The 23506-nt window shown below is 38.1% G+C and overlaps 1 protein-coding gene across 4 annotated transcripts in view; it reads left to right on the top strand.

Annotated features, from left to right (window-relative positions):
- Window positions 1-23506, top strand: part of LOC126271941 (neuroglian) — a 78581-nt gene that overhangs the window by 22148 nt on the left and 32927 nt on the right. For all 4 annotated transcript variants that reach the window (XM_049974367.1, XM_049974365.1, XM_049974368.1 and 1 more), the window contains exons 6-15: window positions 1469-1608; window positions 4856-5017; window positions 6189-6379; window positions 6797-7072; window positions 8307-8484; window positions 11588-11679; window positions 12209-12490; window positions 15917-16104; window positions 16821-17000; window positions 17730-17964. In XM_049974367.1, coding sequence (XP_049830324.1) covers window positions 1469-1608; window positions 4856-5017; window positions 6189-6379; window positions 6797-7072; window positions 8307-8484; window positions 11588-11679; window positions 12209-12490; window positions 15917-16104; window positions 16821-17000; window positions 17730-17964 — 1924 coding nt within the window. The remainder of the gene's footprint in view (window positions 1-1468; window positions 1609-4855; window positions 5018-6188; window positions 6380-6796; window positions 7073-8306; window positions 8485-11587; window positions 11680-12208; window positions 12491-15916; window positions 16105-16820; window positions 17001-17729; window positions 17965-23506) is intronic.

Below are 23506 nucleotides of genomic sequence, written 5' to 3' on the forward strand. Positions count from 1 at the left end.
AGTTGGAGTGCCAAATAACTAGCAAATCCCTCCTCCTGTTTACCTGCTTGGACCTTGCTGAAGGAGCGGCCACTTGCCCTTCAGAGGGTGAATAAGTGCACCGTGTTGATACATTGGAAGGTGCCCCAGCAGCAGTTACTGTGAGCAAAACAAGCAACACCTGAGATGATCCGTGCAGTGTGAAAAATTCTCCGCTAATGCTACACCCCAAGGGAGCACTCTGAAGATGGCTGACTGTAGCCAAAAGCACCTTTAGCTGTTCAAAAACTGTAAAAAGTCGTCCTGCATCCTCACGCAGCATGCGCATATCCTATCCATCCCAGCACAACTAATGTAAAAATTAAACCATAAAAGCATACAGATAAACCTAAATAAGCAATTTGTTGTCCTCCTGATATGTCATCAATGTAGACTGATGCCTTATTGAGCTGTGCAGCTGGCCGTTCAAAAGAAGTTTCAACTGTGTTAGAGACTGATTGAATCTACATTTTATCGTTACAAAAATGCAAGATTACACCTGTTAAATAGAAAAACACACATAGAATTTAAGAATTAATCTACGGAGAAAAATCAGAAGAAGCTAAATTAGCAACTTGCTACTCTGCTGGAGTGTAATGGGCAACAGCTGAAACCTGCACGGTTTTAAAGTGTCCTGGCTGACTACATTATGCCAGTTCTGCAATTCCAGATGGAGTAATGGGTTGTTTTATGTAGAGGGTAAGAGAAGAGGAGTGGGAGGCAGCATTGGGAAAGAGTGACTGACACTTGGGAGGGAGAAGCAGAGGGTGCACAAGATAGGAATGTGACATTGACTTCTTCTGGCCATAGGCACAGGGGAGTTGTGCACATCACACAGTGCATATGAAGTAGTGGATTGGAAGAGGGGAATATAATAGAGGACGGAGGAGACTGCGGAGAGAAGGGTGTGAATGTAGGAAAAATTAAATTAAGCTCGTGGGGCAGGGCTGGAAGTAGGTGTGAGGCAAGTGATAACAGAGATAGTGGCTTGGAGGATTATGGGATTGAAGGATGTGCCCATGAAATATGTGAAATGTTATGTGTAAAAACAATGTAGTCAGGTGTTCCGGTCTCCATTTGTGTCAGCAATTTTAATCTGCTTTGGGATAGCAGTTATATCAGTTCTGCTGCATCACTCATGTGTGCAGGTCTTTTTTTTCTCCTTTGCAAATACCTGCCCGGTGATGGGTTAACATATTTGGTTATTATGTGGGTGTTTATTGATACACTTATGTTTTTGAGATGTGTTTAATATATAAAACAACAATAAAGATAAAAATGATGTGTGAGGTGCATGATGTATCATTTTTTCTTCTGAAAATTCATGTAAATTCTTTGTGGCATGTGATGGCAGGAAAAAAGTCTGACCTGAATAGAAATTGGTTTGTTTGGACTTGCATTTGCCGTCAAATAATTATTTATTACATGTAATTTTTCTTTTTTCCTTTAGAATAATGATGGTGGTATTAAAAGCATCAATAACTCCCGTATGACTCTTGACCCAGAAGGAAACCTGTGGTTTTCAAATGTGACACGTCAGGATGCAAGTGATGACTTCATGTATGCTTGTGCTGCAACATCATTTTTCAGGTGAGTTTCCTTCAAAATGATTGTCAATATGCTGTTCAAAGCATGGACCATTTACTGTCAGCAAACAAATGGATTTGGTTCCTGACTGAGCCAACTGAAGTGTGATTTAAGTGGTAACTGACTTGATGACTTGACCAAGTACAGCTATGTTCAAGTCTAATGTTGTTCATTCTGTTTCACTCTATCAATAGGAAACAAGTGGTGGAAAATGTCTTCAGGGACAGGCTTCACCGTATGTTGTTCATGTCATTAACAGCATGGAGAGAGGTGTAATAATTCAACATGGAAGCACTACATAGATTGACAGTGTGAAAGGTACAGTAGCAGGACAATTATGCTAAGGATAGCGTAATTTGTAAATGTGTACCCAAGAAAAAGATGCAAATGCTTACAGCAAGTATTGTTAGTTCTGTGAGCAGCATGTTTTGCTATACTAAGAAAATTTGATGTAATACTATGAAAAATCAGAGATTTTGTCAGACAGAAATGCCATCAACAAATAAGCAAGAAAATAATAGAAAAAGTTTTCTCTTTTAAGAATTTGGTTTTAAGACAACAGAGTAAATGAGTGATCACAAGTGAAGTACAAGTTGCAGTGAAGAAGGCATGCTACATCAAGAGTTCCAGAAAAATATGGAACAACTGAATTTATGGGGCAATAAATATGTTTAGACAAGAATGAGTTTACTGCATCAAACAATTAATAACTGCTAAGTGTGCGCATTGATGAAGAAAATGTGCCAGTCAACTTCTGATTGATATAGGACTTTTATCGCAGGGCAGTGTTCCATTGTAAGAGTATTGTGCCATCTTGCACACAAATGCACAGTGTAGAACAGTGCAAAATGGAGCAGAATGTTTGTATGTGCACAGTGTAGTTCCTTTGTGCGCATGAATGTCAGTGGAAATGGAAAACACAACTCTGAAAATAGCAAGTTTGCTTTTAAAGTTGTTTATCGTTAGTGAAGTGAGAAAATGTAGATGTCATCATTGAGTGACTTCAATGCTGGAAGATGGAAAGGTGTATGATGGAAACAACCTTTTTAAGTGACGCAAGTCTGTTTAATGATCAGAGGGATATCAGTGATAAAATTCTGTGGTGACTCTGCTATACTCTGTGAAAATGAGGAAGATGTACAGGAGATAATGAATGAAATGAACAGCCTACGTAACACAGAATAGGGATTGGGAGTAAACTAGAGAAAATGACAGCAACAAGGAGTAGTAGACATGAGATTAATGGAAAACCATCAAAATTGGGGATCACGAAGTCGACGAATGAAGAAACTAGCACAATAACGTATGACAGGCAAAGCAAGGAGGACATAAAAAGCAGACCAAGCCAAAGAAGGCATTCCTGGCCAGAAGCAGCCTACTAATATCAAACATCAGCATTAATTTAGGCAATGTGGATGTAAGTTTGGAGGACAGCATTGTATGGAAGTGAATCGTGCTCTGTGGAAAACTGGAAAAGAATAGAATCGAAGAATCTGTGCAGGAAGTGTCAGTGTTTCTTTCTCAATGCAGACCGTGTTCCAAAAATGAACAACTTAGAGAAAGAAGTGGCGACACTTTTTGCAGGACCTGGCTGTCATTTAGCAGGATGAGGGATGGGCATGAATGTCGCAGTTGTGACTGAGTTTTGCGATTGATGGGGCTGGTAAGTGCAGTGCCACACTGGGCACTCTCTGGAGTTCAGCCCTTGTGACATCAGCGTGATTTGTAAGATAAAGGAAGCTCTTCATGGCATTCTCTTCTCAACTATTACTGAGATCTGGGGGCAATAGTCGACTCTATTTGAACTATCAACACAACTGGTACTGCTAAGGGTAATCTATGATTCTCACATTGCTGGCAGTGGGTTATACATAACGCTGGTGACTACTTTTAAGAACAGTACAACTTTGAAACTTGTATCTGTTCTGTATAAGTTGTAATAGTTGCCACTATTAAAGTTATGACCCTCGTTCATAGATATAGCTGGTAATGTAATTGTTTGTACAAAAATTTTACTTTCCGCAAAAATAGGGCTAGATTTTTTTTTTTTTTTTAATTACCCAATCTTTTCAGTGAAAGGGAGAACACTAAAAGTCGGCAACATTCCTTCTTCGTGTACCCCTAGGAACATTTATGCTCAATTTTGTACCCAAAAGGATACAACTGCTTAATTAGTTAAATGTTAATTGTATCTGAAAGGAACAACTTAACCATAGAAATATATTAATCAGTTTTAAGTGATGAAAAGTAGTAGTAGAAGTATTATATTCAGTTCATAATTAAATGATTATGTGTAATGGTTAATTTAACTTTGGTGTACCATCCGAGATATCTTCACACACTCCTGGTGGTGGTGGTGGGGAGGGTAGGGGGGGGGGGGTAGAGGAACCCAGTGGGGGGGGGGGGGGGTTATGTGTATTCCATTTGTATACCACTGCTTTAGTTCAACTAATGAAAGTACTAGAATCTGGTTTCACTCAGAAGATTGACTGGGTAGCTCAGACAGGTAAGACTAGCTTCTCTTGAAAAGAAAGAATGAATAACTCAATCAGTGTTTATCAATAAGCAAAACTAAAACTGCCTGTGTCAACAGTTTTCATTCAGTTGGTTCCAGAAACTGGTTTCTCACAAAAGCCGTCATTAAGCTTAATAAAATACCACTCTGTCTTACTAGGTGTTGTCTGCTTGTAGCTGATGTGACTTTGCCTTTCAGTGATTTGGAGACTTGACTCACATTTTCTATTCTAGAATAACCACCACTTAATGTGCAATCATAACTCTGTAACAAATCATTTACAATTGTCAAACAGGGAGAGGGATGGGGGGGGGGGGGGGGGGGGGGGGTAAACACTTTGTGTATAAAGAGGTTGGTTAGTTTACGAGGCTGTTCCATTACATATAATGTATAAAGAGTGTTTCTTTTTAAGCTAAAGTTAAAGTAAGTGTTCAGAAGTACATTACTTTCTATTAATGTTTTGACAGCATATCAAACGTCACCTGTATTTGTTGTTAAAAAGCTTTCCTTAACTTTTGATGCTTTTTTTACATTGGCTGTGTTATCCTTCCGTCATCTCAGTTCATGAAAACCACATGTAAAGTTAGAACCTATTGAAAATTTCTTTTTCTTGGCTGTTGAGCATCTTTGTTGCCACAATATTTGTTTTGTACCACACAGAAAATGGACGATATTGGCTGACATTGTGTAACTTTTGTTCAAGAATTCAATGTGGTTCACTTTTTTCTTTTTTAGGAATGAATACAAATTAGGAAATCGTGTCATGCTGAATGTGGAACTGACAGGCTCTTCAGCTGCCCAGAACAGGCACCCACCAGTGAAGCAGTATGTGACAAGAAAGAATGAGGTGGCTTTCAGAGGGAAGAAAGTTGAAATGTATTGTATATTTGGTGGAACGTAAGTATTGCAGCAGTATATACTTCTAAGCTTGTTTCATACAGTTTTTGTTCATTACAGAATTGGATGTGATGCCAAGTGTACAAGGTCATGTGGAATTGTAATACTTATACTCTGGTGGAAATTACACACAGATGTTAGAAAATGTGCAAGGTTTCTGACCCAGTGGCTCCTCCTGGCAGAGGAGTAGAAGAAGAAAGGAAGAGGGATGAAGGAAAAGACTGGCGAGGTTTAGGAAATGGTAGAGCTACAGAAAAGTTGCCTAGAAACCCAGATCAGGGGTTCATACCCCCTCCCATCCCTTCTGACCAGAAGGAGCCACTGGCTCAAAAACATGGAACATTTCCTTATCTTTTAGCTGTGTGTCTCCTACTGAAGCTGTCTATCCAATTATATTTTCAAAAATTTATTATTTTCATTGATATATTAGTACCTACACTCTGTATGGCGAGAAATGATTCCTGACATCTGGCAGTGTTGTTGCCAGACCTCAGTTACAAGGTGCAAAAGGCCGCCATCAGTACTGAGTACAAGCCATAGTGGCCTGGGTCTACAGAAAAACTAAGGAGGTGCCATACAGATATAAAACAAAAACAAAATTGCGTTATGTGGTTAGCTGCTTTCAATGCATGAAGCAGTTCCACAGGCTCACTTAAACTACCAGAGGTCTCTGGGCCTATGGGCTATAGAGAATACATTATCACTTGGTGATCTCAAAACAAAATCTGGGGAGAGAAATGCACAAGACATAAACAGCATATGTTGAGAAACAGCAGTGGTCACAATATGGACTTTCTGCATGTCAGTGGAGGATAATGCTACTTTGACCCTTATTTCGTGCTCATTGTTACAGTTGTCTGCTCTCTTAGTACTAGCTGATACTTGCTGGTTAAGATTCTCAGTACCTCAGAGCTGATTTTGTACAATATTGCAAAACACTTTTAGCATTTCATTTTTATTACCCCTTAAATGTCCAACTTATATTTATTTATTTAATTTTTTAAAATAAAGGTGTAAAGTAAAGACTTCTGTGTATTTTTTCTTCTCCAGATTTGGTGTCTAAGAAATTAGTTTTGGAAGTGCCTTCTTGGTAGTTTCTTTCATTGTTGTTGTTGTTTTTTAGTTGATTTTCCAACTTTTCCTATACTTAACTTCATTTTTATGTTTTCAGGCCTCTGCCCCAAATAGTCTGGAGTAAAGATGGCAGACCCATCCAGCCGTCAGACAGAATAACACAAGGCAATTATGGAAAAAGCTTAGTAATAAAACATGTAAATTACAATGATTCTGGTGCATACACCTGTGAGGCTAGTAATGGTGTTGGTGGTGCCCAGTCATATTCCATAAATTTACAAGTTATGGGTGAGTTTACAATCACACTTGTTGAATTTCTGTTTAGCAGAATGTCGTAAATACTAAAGCATCATATAGCTTTAAATATTATTGTATTATTCTCTGGAATATTTCTGTATTGTGCAACTTGTAAGAGTACTAGAATAACTGCACTGTCTGAAGTACCATTAAATTTCTCTCATAGTAAATATATTGCAAAAATTATTAAGTCAGGCAGTTGCAATGTTCCATCATAAAAGGACTTCATTTGCTCTTAAATTGACTAAACATCGTAATTCATGGAAGGTCTAGGCGTAGTATGTATGATTCTGCTCTGGACATACAACTACTTTTGAGCAACATTTCGTGTAATTTGTTGAAATTATAATTTTTTACAATACATTTATGCAGCCATTGTATTAATTGTAATATGCCTGTTCTTCACAGCTGCACCATATTTCACTGTTGAGCCTGAAATTATCAATGCAGCGGAAGATGAAACTGTAACTTTCCGATGTGAAGCCGAAGGTGTTCCTGATCCCCAGATTAAGTGGATCCACAATGGGCGACCAATCAGTGAGGCCCCACCAAATCCACGCCGTAAAGTCACCACAAATAGCATTACTATTGAGAGGCTTTCAAAAAAGGACACTGGCAACTATGGATGCAACGCTACCAATAGTCATGGCTATGTGTACAAAGATGTGTATGTTAATGTGTTAGGTATGTACTTTATTTTATTGGTTAGAGTTGTCTAAAACTATTCACAACACATACTATATTGCAATTAATTGTGTTTGTATAATTACATGTCACTGTGTGTTATTGATTTCATTTCAGTACATTATTCATTTCATAAATGCCATGTTTAACTATTGTAGAGATAAATGTTTAATTATTGCATATGGAGTAAGATCCAGATTATAGTTACCCAAAATAAAAATAAAAAAATAAATAAATAAATAGTCAAATACATTTTCCCTCGAATTTGTGGTAGTTACACAGTTTATGACCTCTTTCCTGTATCACAGCAGTTAAATAAATGTCATATTCTTATTATTTCCTGATATTACAGTGTTAAAAATAGATTTTTAACTTTGATGCATTCCTTATCACAATATCACTATAATGTTGCAAAATTTTCCTGGAGGAACACAAGTCTAACAGCCAGTCAGATTTAGTCTTCCTCCAGGTGCCTTGTCACAAACAGTACTGGATGACAGTAAATGCTCTCCTGTAGACTGTGGCATAGCTGTACTTTAGTGCTGATGAAAGTTCATTTGTTGTTCGCAAAAGCAGTTTTGTAATACATCGCAACATGGAAGGTGTTTGCCGTCATGTGTAATCCAACTTCATCGTCTTCCTGCCCCCCCCCCCCCCCCCCCGCCAATTCCCCCCCACTCTCTCTCCCCCTCCCCCCCTCTCTCCCCCTCCCCCCCTCTCCCTCCATCCCTCCCTCCATCCCTCCCAACTGTACATATTTTTCCAAAATAATAATTAGTAAAAAAAAAATTGAAATCCTTAAACTCAAACAACTGAAAAGCCAGAATGAACCTCTGTACTCACTTTGGGACTAAGTACTGTACCAAGAGTGAACAATTCAGATATCTCTTGTTGAGCAAACAAAATTTTATTTTAATGAAAAATCTCTTCTTCAGGAAACAGTTTATTTTTAATAAAATGTAGAGTTATTGTTCTGTCGATGACATGAAGACTTTATTTTACTTTCTCATTACTTCTAGCTGTGCTTTCTTGGAGATTTTCATTGTTAAAAATGCTTCTAATCTATGTCAGGTACACCATTATAATATTTTTTTCGAATGGCCATTGGTATTGTTGCAAACTTGCATTACTTTTTATGAGCAGTGCAATTTTAGTATACTGGTATTAAGTCTGATTAACACTTATTTGGGAGGTGGGGGCAAAGGAAAATCTAATGTTGAACATGACGTTGCAGCTTTGCCACCTGAAATAACTGAGCCACCACGTAGTGAACAGACAGTGGACGGCAGAACGGTAACGCTGTTATGCAGGACATTTGGAGCTCCCAAGCCACAGGTGAAATGGATACGTAATGGAAAGGAGCTAACCGGTGGGAGATACACTACTCTGGACAATGGGGACCTGGAAATAAGGTATTTTAATTGTTGTGTCAGAAAGAGTTGTAGCTATAAATTTACTTGTTGGTAAACTCAAGCAAATGAGTTGGTCTAATGAAGAAGAAACACATATGGACAGTGTATATGAGTATGTAAATCTCTGCCCAATTTAATATTACTGGTATTTTTTTAAAAAATTAATATTATATTTATCACTTTTGGTGTTAGCAAGCTTCTAAAATTATAAAATGCTGCAAAGAAAAATTTTTATTTGTGGATGATGAAATTATATATTCCTCCAATAAACATCAGATACTCATCAGCCGACAAGAATGTTGACCGATGGCATTGTTTAGAGGCCAGCGACTGATCTAAAAATTATGCAGCTTGTGTAACCACATTGCCCGGATACTGATAGAAAAGACCGGTAAAAGATATCTCAGGAACGCTGTAGTAAAAGTGTGATAAAGCAATAGTCGTTTGAACACTAGTAGTGTTTGGCTATGGCCACCCAACAATTTGTCGGCAACTTCTTCGCTGCAGTCTGAAAAAGTTCTAAAATGCATCATAATAATTTGATATGTGGAATTAGTGAAAAAGGAAAGTACAGTCTTAATTAAAACACAGATTTTGAAATTAAATTAGCGTAATTATGCGCCAAATGTTACAGAGCGAAACTTACATTTGTGAAACAGCCAGTGAATAGCAACGAGAGAGAGAGAGAGAGAGAGAGAGAGAGAGAGAGAGAGAGAGAGAGAGAGAGAGAGAGTGCTCACAGCTCCTGCTTTTATATAATCAAAAAATAATCATTACGGCAACTGGCTTCAGCTTGCTTTACAGTTTTGATACATAAACATTTCTCTCGATCTTTCTGTACTGGAACAGCAAAAAAAAAAAAATCGTAACCTTTTCTCCTTGCTTTGCAGATTTATTTACAGGAGGGAAAATTTATTCTTAATATATTTTAGGCTTAATTAAAAGATTGGGCATGTTCTATTATTTTAAAAAATCAAATTTCACACTGTTCTACTTTTGCTCAAAGGAAAATTGCTTCTTGGTCATCCTGAAAGTGAGCTGTAGCATTCTTTTGGGGAAGGCAAGTTCTGCGAGCATGACACCTGTTGGCTTTTCATTTTGGAGGCAGACTATACCTCCCCAGCATCTCCTACCCAGCTGTCTTCTATCATTAGACAAAATAACTTCACTGATCTCATATTTATATACTTTGTTTGTTTTCAGTTTATTAAATGAGTGCTTATTTGCAGTCATGTGAGCTGCTATATAAAAAAGTGAAACATCTAGAACTATCAGATTTCTGCCACAATGGAGAGCCTGTCCCAAGTGTAATATAATGTCAGTATGTTTTCGGTAGTGTAGATTTTACTGTCTTCCCTTTCAATGGCTGGAATATTTTTACATCATCGGTGTTATCAAATGCGTCACCTCAGCGTCAGCTCTCCCAATGGCTGAAGAGGCCCAGAGACTGAAATTGTGTCCCTATGCAGTGGAACTTATGATATTTCAATATCAATGAAGCAGTGCATTATAGCAGATTATGGTTCTAGATATGAACATGATCAGAAGCATTCACAGACACCTTCAAAGACATACTGTGGACATATGGTAAGTGGCTCTACTCATTGCAGCCCACTGTACAAGTGCTAGCAATTTATCAGTGGAAGAGCTTTATGCTATCTACCAGTAACAAAATTGGTGGTGGGAGAAGTGCAGTAGCTTTTTGATCATTCATTTATTCGCCACCGAGTCACTAGAACACAACTACATGGCTTTACAATATGCTGTCAGTGACAGGCAGCAGTAAAGTACCACATTTTACGTATCCAATCCGTTTTCCCATCACTACAAAGGTGGCTGAAACATAACACTTACACATTATACACTTCTCAGCCATTGTTTATAGGAACATATTTTACATAAAAGTTCACTTAACGACTGAAAATGAGTAGTCATTTAATAAACTACAAGTAAATCTAGTATATAAACACAAACTTGGAAAGTTATATTGTCTGCTGATGTAAGAGAAATGGACAGGAGCGGAGGTATAGACTATCTGCAAAATGAAAAGTATACAGTGCTCATGGTGGGGGAGTTGCCTTCCCCAGAAGAATATTACAGATGCCTTACAGAATGATTAAGAATCGATTTCTCCTCAAGCAGTGCAGAATAGTAAATAAAGATTTACTTAGATTCTGTCCATATGTGCTTCCTGCATTAGTATTATTAGTAATTGATATCTATATTCTGTAGTATCAGTCCTTTTTGAGTAAAATAAACATAGCCCAGTCACCTCGGCACTGTGCAACACCAGTGATCCCTCAGGCAGAGAGTCAATATAACTTTGCTTGTCACCCTCTAGTTGATTTCTATGAAGTAGAGAGGTACATATTGGGAAATCACGTTTGTGCTTTGGTTTACAGAACTTTGAAGGAGGGGAGATGAATGACCACAACCCTTGCACTTCTACACTCCATCTGTGTCCCTTACACCCTTTTAAAATCAGAGAACACAGTTTATCCCCTAGTACGGCTCTACTGCACTTAGACATGGCACACACATTTAATATTTGTTGTTAACCCACTTCATTTAACAGTAAACAGTAATTTTACACAAGTAAAACATTATGTTTAATAATCTGTGTGCAAACTATTAGTCATAGAGAAAAAAATTAATAGGGACTTTTTTTGGTAGGAAGTTTAACATAGTTCAGTTTTGTACTGGGAAACATTTTTGCTGGAAGTTATTAAAGAAAACAATAAAAAAATGATATTTAAATGCCCCCACCCCTACCCCACCCGAATGCTCACATGCCACCTGTGGAAATTTTTAGTGTGTTGCTCAAGACACTCTCTCCTAGCACTGTACAAAAATTTGTGACTATGCAGTTTGTTTCCCCTAATTTTCCTTTGTTGACTGGACTACATGTGTTTCACTGAGGTTCATGTGGATTGAATTATTAACTTGATATTAAAATGCTCTTAAAAGTATTATGCATTCCCAAAATTGCATTCCATTTACATACATATGTAAATGTGTACAGTTGATGTTTGACAATTTTGTCAGTTTCCTCAGGTGTATGCACCATAATAGATGTACTGTAATTTCAGTGTCAATTTTCCAGGGATGTTAACTATTCAGATGGGGGTGACTACACTTGTTATGCAGAGAACAAATTTGGTCATCAGGAAGCATCAGGAAAACTTACAGTCAAAGGTCAGTAGTGTTTCTGATCATCATTACTTTTAATTTACCATTAAATATTTTTTCAGACTATGTAAAAAAATGAGAAAACAAAAAAACCCTTAAAATTTAGCTTAATGGCATCACTGTCATTTAAGCATTTTCTCTGATGATGTGCACACAGTGGAAATTCTAGTAACCAAAGCAGAAACAGTACCCTTCCACATTTATTTTTGTTTATTTTGTGCTTAAAAGACAGCTTCCTTTTAGGTACAATTATGAACATGCAACCTGTACATCATTATATATCAAACACATAGTGCTAACCTTCCAATTTAAATCAAATAATGCTTATATGTATACAGGAACACCAGGTGCTCACAGTGCATTATCATTGTATGTCTGAAACCAGTTAAATTGTGAAATGTTGATGTGATTGTTTCAATAAAAGGATATTATAAGTCAGTTGTGAGCATTACTGACAGAACTGCTCCTTCTACTCTGTTAATATCGGTCACGTCTCTACTAGTAACAACCAGTTAAAGTGTCGAATTATTTGCAGAGCACACACGGATTACCACAGAACCTGAGGACTACGAAGTGGCAGCAGGAATGTCTGCTACATTTAGATGCAATGCTGTTGCTGATAATTCACTTCAGCTGACAGTTGACTGGATGAAGAAGGGTCAGCTGATTGATTTTGAAGCAGAACCACGCTTCATCCAATCGTCTGATACATCTCTTACCATAACAAAGGCCATCGAACTGGATTCAGGCACTTATACTTGTGTTGCCCGTACAGAGCTGGATGAAGCAACAGCTTCTGCTACACTCACGGTTCAAGGTTGGTGAATCTGTAGCTTTTTATTTAACTGGAATACATTGACAGCAGTAGTATGTTAAAAGAATTGGTTCTGTGTTCGTTGCTTATTTTATTTGTGTGTTGAAATAACCCTGTTTGTGGCAATAAATATGAGATGTTGGGATTTAACATCACCATTCATTTGCAAAATACTTCAAATAATCATTGCTGATATATCTGTGAAAGGCTGTCATAAAGCAAGCTTTTGGCCATTAAGACCTTCATAAACAATAGATCTCTCTCTCTCACACACACACACACACACAGACACACACACACACACACACACACACACACACACACACACACACAAAACTGCTGTATATTTAGTGTTGTAATTTCTCAGAAATGTAGTTTGAAGGTAAAAGTTTCGAGAAATGGCAGTGATTATGCTGTCTCCACTTAACATTTTGGAAGAACCAGAAATGTTAAGGTAGCGTTACCGAGGAAGTCTGCAATGTGTAATCAGTCAAAGGGATCCTCAAGTGTAAGACATTTTTTCACCTTTCTTGAGTAAAAATTTTCATCTTATACCTCGATCAAAATAACAAAAGTGATTAACAGTCGAACATGGAAGGGGGTGGTGTTGGTTCAGTCAAGCATGGGATGTGGTGATGTTGGTTCACATTTGTCTGCACACACAATATGGCTGTGGCAGCAGGAGCAGCTGGGCATTTCCATTCTGGGTACATTCACACACTGTCTGTCAATATTGAGAATTGGGTTTGCTTAACAGGATAGGAGTAGTCTTATCATTTTCCCGCATATTTTTGCAGCTAGTTTATAACATTGTCATATAAAATAAATACACTGCACACAAACAGTGGAAACCATGAAAACGACTCATGATTGTTACATTACTGGTTCACCAGTAACTGACTGTGGCACTTGCCCCTGAGGTAGCAGAGCATATGACTGTGATGGGACAGAATGGAAAGTGTGACTGAGCTCATTCTCTGATTTGTTGTTGCAGTAGCAGTCTGTAAATAAGTACCGTATTTACTCGAATCTAAGCCGCACTTTTTTTCCGGTTTTTGTAATCCAAAAAACCACCTGTGGCTTAGAATCGAGTGCAAAGTAAGCGGAAGTTCTGAAAAATGTTGGTAGGTGCCGCCACAACTAACTTCAGCCGTCGAATATATGTAGCGCTACACGGGCATGTTTTGCAGGCACAATGATAAATACTGGCGCCAAAACCACTGTGTCGGTAAATAAATTTTAAAAAAAGGTGGAAGACGAGCTTTTTCTCCGCCCCGACTTTCGACCACTGCATTTTCATACATTATTCAACGAAGTAAATACAAATTCCGTATTGTTCATCTTCGAATGTAGCAGCATTTCATTGTACTACGAAAAACCGAATGGCTAGATTGTTTGGGATGTTTGTCAATATGGCCAACTCTACGTTCTGAAATTTTCCTACCTGTGAGAAGAGATGGTTCCTAATAGGAACTTTTTGAATTGTGAATCACATGCAGTATTCTCTTCACCATAAGAATAATATGAATATAAAAATTTTGCCATGTATTCTTTCGTGTTTACTGCTATCTCATTTAAACCCTGTCTGCCTAATAAACTACAAAACTAGAGTGAGACAACAGCAAATGCGAAAGAATATACATATCACGTCATGTTTACATCGGTATTATTCTTATGCATAATAGTGATACGGTCAGAAGTGAAGCACGGCAATTGACTAGATTTCTAAACCTAAGATAACCCTAATTTCTGTGCAGAATGTAAGGTACTAAAGAGGCGTCTGCAAAGATTTTCAAACGGAGAAAATTTTTCGCTAAACTGTCATTCAGAACATCATCTATCATACGCAGTCTGTTATTTAGTTCTTGTTGACCATTATCAAAGAAAGCAGCTGCATTTCTCACTCATTGGTTAAACCTAAAATAAAATAAAAGTCAATTCTCTTTCACATTCCATTGAAAAACTCTCATAGTTTTGTCAGTCACCCTACCATTGCAGGCAAGCTTCCAAAAATTTGCATTTGGGTGCATGCACACCCACATGAGTGCGCGCGCATGCGCTCTCTCTCTCTCTCACACACACACACACACACACACACACACACACACACACACACACACACAGATCATAGAACTTCAGTTTTGTAATAAACAAATGAACTTCATCGGGACATAGCTAAGGAAATGTGTTGCAGTTCCATCTGCCAACTGAACTACCAATATGTGCAGCTCTAGAAAAGGAGCACTTGTGTAATATTGGCGAGATATACAATCTTTCACATCCTGCTCAGTATGGGGTGTGAACCACATATGTCAACATAAACTTAAAAAATTGATTTGTTATACTAGGCGATTGATTTCCTTTTGTTTTCATGAATAAATGTCGCACTTTTTCTCCACTCATGCTGTTATTTATTTAAATCTTGTGTTACTTTCCAATCATTTTTACAAGTATTAACAGTAGATGACAACTCTTGTGAAAATACTAAAAACTGGTGATTGCTTTTAATAATGAAAACTTAGTTCTTGTGGAAATAGTAAAAAGAAGAGATTGTTTTAAGTAGCAAAAACATTTGTTTTCTGAATATGCATTTGTGTAGCTATGCATATGTACAAATGCATGAACTAATGGTTTGTCAGTTGGAGAGTAAACGTAAACAATTTAGGAAAAAATGAATTGCTCCTTACCAAAAAGATGACATGCCAAATTGCCAACAGGCACAATTAAGCCTGGAAAAAGAGAAACACATACCATTCATTCACACAAGCAAGCACACCTCACACATACATGATCACCAACTAATGTCATGTGTGCATGAGGTGTGCTTGCTTGTATGAAGGAATGGTGTTTTTCTTTTTCCGACTAAGGCTGAAGCTAAAATCTTATGTGTAATTGTCTGTTAATTGTGCCTGTCTGCAATTATGCATGTTATCCGTATGGAAAGTAGCATTATTGATACTCCTGCCTGTAGTTTCCATTGTTTGGAGAGTAAACATAGGTGGTTACATTTCTAAAAGGCAGTAGGTGTTCACACAATTATGCTGAGCTCGCGATAATTGTGGATTTCAAAATTGCAATGCTCAATTTCCTTGGTTTTTCTTCTTTCCGTTTTGTGTCTTGCACTCAAATTTAAATCTACCTTCGAACTGTTTGCTGCAGGAGACCCTAAACTAGGATAATTTTAACTCGTTCATCCGTATTCATATCTTCTGTCCCCTAAATTTCTTAAAAGTACTAAGGAATAAAGCAGATAAAATGTGTCGATCATTGTACGTAATATATAAAAGTACAGATGATATTGGCTGTCAGAAATAAAAATTATTATTATTATTATTATTATTATTATTATTATTATTATTATTATTACTATTATTTTGATGTATTCCTATACTTCAGAAGTTATTAAGTATGTGTGTGTTATTTTGACAGATGTGCCAAATCCTCCAGAATTGCAGTATGTAACATGCAGCAAACGAGAAGCTCGTATTAATTGGAAGCCAATGGGTGACAATCGTGCTCCAATTTTACGGTATATTATACAGTATAACACTAGCTTCACTCCTGATTCATGGGAAGTAGCTGTGGATTCTGTTCCTGCTACTGACATGTCCTATACGGTTAGTGCAGATACTTTAATTAGCAGTTTTGCTTTATTGCTGTGTTAAGTGTTAAGAGTAAATAGTTATTTTGAATATATTCATTTAAGAAGCACCAGTTTCTTTGTTTATATTTGTGTCATGTAAAAAACATAAACTGGGAAATATTGATTTAAGTGTGTATTTTTGATGGAAAAGTTTTGTATGCTTTCCTGGAACTAGGTCTTTGTTAATGTGATGAGTAACAGAGTTTGTGAACGTTACTGAATGAGTAAAGGCAAATACCACAAAGGAAGATGTGGAAAGTTTTTGTAGACAGCATAGACAAAAGCAGCAGTTAATATCACTTTCTATATAAAATGTTTGTTTGTTTGAAATGCCCTCCCTACCTTGCTATGATTTGTTTTCAAATACAATGTATGGCATGGCATTGCATTTCAGAGAGAAGTGAGTGCAATATTGTTTCAAAGATTTAAGTAAGCTGCACGGTAATACAAACTTCAGTACTGAAAGAATTATGTGGTGTGCTGATATATCTTGGCCTAATGCCTTTTCTGCACTGTACAGAAGTTTCATTTTAATATGTTATATTTTCTATGTAGTATTTTGAATTACACCATTAATATTTCTGCTCATAGTTTGAGTATTTGTAAATCATTGCAAAGAGTATGTCCTGTTTAACTTTCATTTTATTTACAGCAGTGTCTTATATTGTCAGAACTTTTGTTTGCTTGCAGGTTGGTATGAGTCCTTGGGCAAACTACACTTTCAGAGTGATAGCTGTAAACAAGATTGGTCAGTCACAAGCTTCACAACACTCCCTGATGTGTTCAACACCACCTGATGTCCCCTACAAGAATCCAGATAATGTGGAAGGGAAGGGAACAGACCCAAGCAATATAGTCATTAGTTGGACAGTAAGTATACCTATACACCACATTCGTTTGTAGCAGTCAGGTCTGGGACTAGAATATTGTATACCCAAGAAGGCTGCTGAGGGATTCATTATGTGTAGGGAGAGGCAGACAATACAGTGTACCATCGCCAGTTGCTTTTCATCTCTTTTGGCTTCTTAGCCCCTCATTGTATGCTTAGGTTGCTCTTTCCTGACATCTGGCAGTGCTGACAGCTTTTTCCACCTTGGAGACTGTGTTTGTCTTTCTGATACAGTCTTGAAAAATCTATGCAGAGAGAAAGAGAAGTGACAGTACATAACAATGAATTTCCACTCAGTATCCAAAGCCATCTTTCCAGAACACTATTTATGAAATTCCCCAAATCATTTTATTGAGGAATTTGGTAAGTAAAGAACCTTGTCATGCTATATAAAATGATTTTCCCATTATGAAAGTAGTAAATAAATATTTTAATTACACTTGATCATACTGTTTGTCACACTACTAGATGTTACAAAATATGAGGTTAATGTTCACTCTCTTTATGAGCAAATTATCATTCAGAAAAGTATAGCCATACGTTTCTGCATAAAAGTAATTTCGTTACACACCTGCATGGAATCCTGGATATGTGCGTTTGCATATAGTATTTTAAATATGGGATTTTACTGATATTTTTGTATGTAAATTCTTTTATGAAAATGTTCATATTATTGTGATTTATTATTAATAGTATTTATCCTTCTGCAGCCAATGCCTGAGATTGAACATAATGCACCAGGCTTTTCATACCGTGTGTATTGGAGACGCAATATTGATGGAACACAGTGGACTTCCAGAGACATAACAGACTGGCAGCAATCACAGTTTGAAGTGACAGGACAGCCAACTTTCCAAGAATATCGTATTAAGGTTGTTGCCATCAATGAAATGGGAGAATCAAATGTCTCCCCTCGGGAGGTCATTGGGTACTCTGGAGAAGATGGTAAGAACAGCTCTGTTCATTTTGTGCGACAAGTAAAAGTAGTTCAGTCTTGTACTGGGTTCTGTGATAATTGCTATAATTTGTGCTCACATGAATCCTTGTAAAATAATTGGAGCTATCTGACTTCCCCTTATAATGAAATGGCTATTCATTCTTGCAAAGATTGGACAAAAAACAAGCATAGAAACACCATATACATGGAAAAGCTCTCATATGTACAAAGAAAAGTTTTATCAAGCAAGAGAGATTACGGAGGCTGTGCTTATGTAATGAGGAGAATGGTGAACTAATTATTATCTGACTTCCCACCATAGGATGGTGGCGAAGCTTCTGTAACTCTCAGGGAGGGGGGTAAGAAAATGAAAGAGAATGAAGGAATGTAAACTTTTAACTGCTAACTGTAGAGTAGAGGGATGGAAAGTTAGTGTGGAAACGGGTCAGCTGTAAGTAGGCATTTTCCATGTTCTTTTGTAAAAACGTGAGGAATGTGAGATTTGCAATTCACTAATATCATTAACTGATAGTTATTCAGTGTTGAAATTAGATCTTGATTTTTTTTCCTCAAGGCTGATGTTCACTTACCTTACAGTTCATTTCCTACATATAAATAAGTGATGTCGTAGATGTAACTTCTATATCTACATCTACATGACTACTCTGCAATTCACATTTAAGTGCTTGGCAGAGGGTTCATCGAACCACAATCATACTATCTCTCTACTATTCCACTCCCGAACAGCGAGCGGGAAAAACGAACACCTAAACCTTTCTATTCGAGCTCTGATTTCTCTTATTTTATTTTGATGATCATTCCTACCTATGTAGGTTGGGCTCATCAAAATATTTTCGCATTCGGAAGGGAAAGTTGGTGACTGAAATTTCGTAAAAAGGTCTCGCCGCGACGAAAAACGTCTCTGCTGTAATGACTTCCATCCCAACTCGTGTATCATATCTGCCACACTCTCTCCCCTATAACGTGATAATACAAAACGAGCTGCCCTTTTTTTGCACCCTTTCGATGTCCTCCGTCAATCCCACCTGGTAAGGATCCCACACCGCGCAGCAATATTCTAACAGAGGACGAACAAGTGTAGTGTAAGCTGTCTCTTTAGTGGACTTGTTGCATCTTCTAAGTGTCCTGCCAATGAAACGCAACATTTGGCTCGCCTTCCCAACAATATTATCTATGTGGTCCTTCCAACTGAAGTTGTTCGTAATTTTAACACCCAGGTACTTAGTTGAATTGGCAGCCTTGAGAATTGTACTATTTATCGAGTAATCGAATTCCAACGGATTTCTTTTGGAACTCATGTGGATCATCTCACACTTTTCGTTATTTAGCGTCAACTGCCACCTGACACACCATACAGCAATCTTTTCTAAATCGCTTTGCAACTGATACTGGTCTTCGGATGACCTTACTAGACGGTAAATTACAGCATCATCTGCGAACAATCTAAGAGAACTGCTCAGATTGTCACCCAGGTCATTTATATAGATCAGGAACAGCAGAGGTCCCAGGTCGCTTCCCTGGGGAACACCTGATATCACTTCAGTTTTACTTGATGATTTGCCGTCTATTACTACGAACTGCGACCTTCCTGACAGGTAATCACGAATCCAGTCGCACAACTGAGACGATACCCCACAGCTCCGCAGCTTGATTAGAAGTCGCTTGTGAGGAAAGGTGTCAAAAGCTTTTCGGAAATCTAGAAATATGGAATCAACTTGAGATCCCCTGTCGATAGCGGCCATTACTTCGTGCGAATAAAGAGCTAGCTGCGTTGCACAAGAGCGATGTTTTCTGAAGCCATGCTGATTACGTGTCAATAGATCGTTCCCTTCGAGGTGATTCATAATGTTTGAATACAGTATATGCTCCAAAACCTTACTGCAAACCGACGTCAATGATATAGGTCTGTAGTTAAATGGATTACTCCTACTACCCTTCTTGAACACTGGTGCGACCTGCGCAATTTTCCAATCTGTAGGTACAGATCTATCGGTGAGCGAGCGATTGTATATGAGTGCTAAGTAGGGAGCTATAGTATCAGCGTAATCTGAAAGGAACATAATCGGTATACAATCTGGACCTGAAGACTTGCCCGTATCAAGCGATTTGAGTTGCTTCGCATACCCTAAGGTATCTACTTCTAAGAAACTCATGCTAGCAGATGTTCGTGTTTCAAATTCTGGAATATTCCATTCGTCTTCCCTGGTGAAGGAATTTCGGAAAACTGCGTTCAATAACTCCGCTTTAGCGGCACAGTTGTCGATAACAGTACCATCGGCACTGCGCAGCGAAGGTATTGACTGTGTCTTGCCGCTTGTGTACTTTACATACGACCAGAATTTCTTCGGATTTTCTACCAAATTTCGAGACAATGTTTCGTTGTGGAACCTATTAAAGGCATCTCGCATCGAAGTACGTGCCAAATTTCGCACGTCTGTAAATTTTAGCCCATCTTCGGGATTTTGCGTTCTTTTGAACTTCACATGCTTTTTCCGTTGCCTCTGCAACAGCGTTCGGACCTTTTTTGTGTACCACGGGGGATTCGTTCCATCTCTTACCAATTTATGAGGTATGAATATCTCAATTGCTGTTGCTACTATATCTTTGAATTTGAGCCACATCTTGTCTACATTCGCATAGTCAGTTCGGAAGGAATGGAAATTGTCTTTTAGGAAGGCTTCTAGTGACACTTTATCCACTTTTTTAAATAAAATTATTTTGCGTTTGTTTCTGATGGATATGGAAGAAATGGTATTGAGCCTAGCTACAACGACCTTGTGATCACTAATCCCTTTATCAGTGATGATGCTCTCTATCAGCTCCGGATTGTTTGTGGCTAAGAGGTCAAGTGTGTTTTCGCAACCATTTACAATTCGCGTGTGTTCGTGGACTAACTACTCGAAATAATTTTCGGAGAAAGCATTTAGGACAATCTCGGAAGATGTTTTCTGCCTACCACCGGTTTTGAACAAGTATTTTTGCCAACATACCGAGGGTAGGTGGAAGTCCCCACCAACTATAACCGTATGAGTGGGGTATTTATTTGTTACGAGACTCAAACTTTCTCTGAACTGTTCCGCAACTGTATCATCGGAGTCTGGGGGTCGGTAGAAGGAGCCAATTATTAACTTAATTCGGCTGTTAAGTATAACCTCCACCCATACCAGTTCGCACAGAGTATCTACTTCGACTTCACTACAACATAAACCACTACTGACAGACGCAAACACTCCACCACCAATTCTGCCTAATCTATCTTTCCTGAACACCGTCTGAGACTTCGTAAAAATTTCTGCAGAACTTATTTCAGGCTTTATCCAGCTTTCTGTACCTATAACGATATCAGCTTCTGTGCTTTCTATTAGCGCTTGAAGCTCAGGGACTTTTCCAGTGCAACTACAACAATTTACAACTATAATTCCGACTGTTCCTTGATCCAAGCACGTCCTGTAATTGCCAAGCACCCTTTGACGTTGCAGCCCATCCCGCACTTTCCGAGGCCTTCTAACCTAAAAAACCGCCCAGTCCACGCCACACAGCCTCCTCTACCCGTGTAGCCGCCAGCTGAGTGTAGTGAACTCCTGACCTATTCAGCGGAACCCGAAACCCCACCACCCTATGGCGCAAGTCAAGGAATCTGCAGCCAATACGGTCGCAAAACTGTCGCAAAAATGAGCGGTGACATGACAGCTGTTTATGTTAGATTCGTTTTAATGTAAGATCTTTTAATGTTTTACATGTACGAACATACGGGCTTCCTGCGTCATCGTAGCTGCGCAAGTGCAATGAGGCCTGTTATCTGGCGCTCTCTGGCAACTGCTGAAATGATCCTATTTCTAACAGATCACAGTAAAATATTACGACTAGTGGTTTGAAAAGTGTTACTCTCAAAGTAAATTTCCTTTTATGCAAGACGAGCTATGTGCGAGAATATACGACAAATTCTTTAAATCACAGAGTGTTTGACTCTTATTTAAAAATAAACGCTTTGAGGATGACCATCTAGAAGAATTTTGAGCCCAGATCAGACATTTATGTCGTTATTAAAAATTGTACTGGCACGTTTATGTGATGTAGCTTAGAGTGTAACACGTGCAAAAAAGATCAACATTATATGCGGAAGCTTTGTTTCTCTTGCAGCTTATTAATCTTCACGACTAATATTATATGTGAAAGCTTTTCTTTTCTTGTAGCAACAATATGTATTTTAATTTAAACCATTAACTTTTCTTATTTGTGTGTTCACACCAATTAAGAGCGATCTTGCTTTTGGCTGACTACATCACGTGACATGAGCTGTGACTGGCTTACAAAACGCGTCGCAATCTCGATTTCAATACTTCGGAAAGTAACATGCGGTGATGGTGGAATTCAAACCTATACCTTCGTAACATGAAAATATGCAGCGTAGATGTTGCCGCACATCGAAGACCTTTCCAAAACGTGTTTTTTGCCCCTGAGTTTCATTTTCTAAAGTGCCGGGAAATTCTACTTCGGTGTATAAAACCATAAATCATCAAAGGATTGATAAGTTTTACAGTGCCGAGGAAAAGTATACTGTCACTTAACACGGAAGAAGTGTATTTTCACCCGGGAGAAAGTGTATTTTCAACCAGGAAAAATCCAGGAATTTTTTTTTCTTTTCCATGTATACACCCTGTGAAAATATTAAGTCTATTGGGTGCAAGATACTAGCACAAATCATTTGCAGAAAATGGAAAAATTGCTAGAAGCCGACCTCGGGGAAGACTAGTGAGGATTCAGGAGAAATGTAGGAACACGTGCGCAATGCTGACTCTGTGACTTACCTTAAAAGATGGGCTAAGAGGAAAGGCGAATCTATGTCTGTAGCCATAATGGAATTGGAGAAATCTTTTGATAGTGTTGACTGGGATATGCTCTTTGAAATTTTGAAGGTAGCAGGGGTAAAATACAGGGTGCAAAAGATTATACTACTTGAACAGAAACCAGATGACAGTTATAAAGGGTCAAAGGCCACAAAAGGGAAGCAGTGGTTGACAAGAGTAACATAGGATTGTATCTTATTATTATGTTGTTATTATTTTTTCTGTCTTTAGTTATAAGCATTTTTGAACATCTGTTTTTACAATGTTGAAGGTAAGTTGACTTGCTATTCTAGTAATGTTAGTAAAAATGTGTATAATAGGAATAAGTCACAGGTATTACTTATAAACTATTAAAGTAGTAATGTAAATGTAAATGTCGTGTGACTAGGGCCTCCCGTCGGGTAGACCATTCGCCGGGTGCAGGTCTTTCGATTTGAAGCCACTTCAGCAACTTGCGTGTTGATGGGGATGAAATGATGATGATCAGGACAACACAACACCCAGTCCCTGAGCATAGAAAATCTCTGACCCATCCAGAAATCGAACCTGGGCCCTTAGGATTGACATTCTGTCGCGCTGACCACTCAGCTACCGTGGGCGGACAAAGTAGTAATAAAACCAGTCAATAACAGGAGGTGCCAGTGTTGTGGGTTGCTAGACTTGAATTTCAACAACTGAACCA

Source organism: Schistocerca gregaria, chromosome 5 (genome assembly GCF_023897955.1).
Source record: "Schistocerca gregaria isolate iqSchGreg1 chromosome 5, iqSchGreg1.2, whole genome shotgun sequence".
Lineage (NCBI taxonomy): Eukaryota > Metazoa > Arthropoda > Insecta > Orthoptera > Acrididae > Schistocerca > Schistocerca gregaria.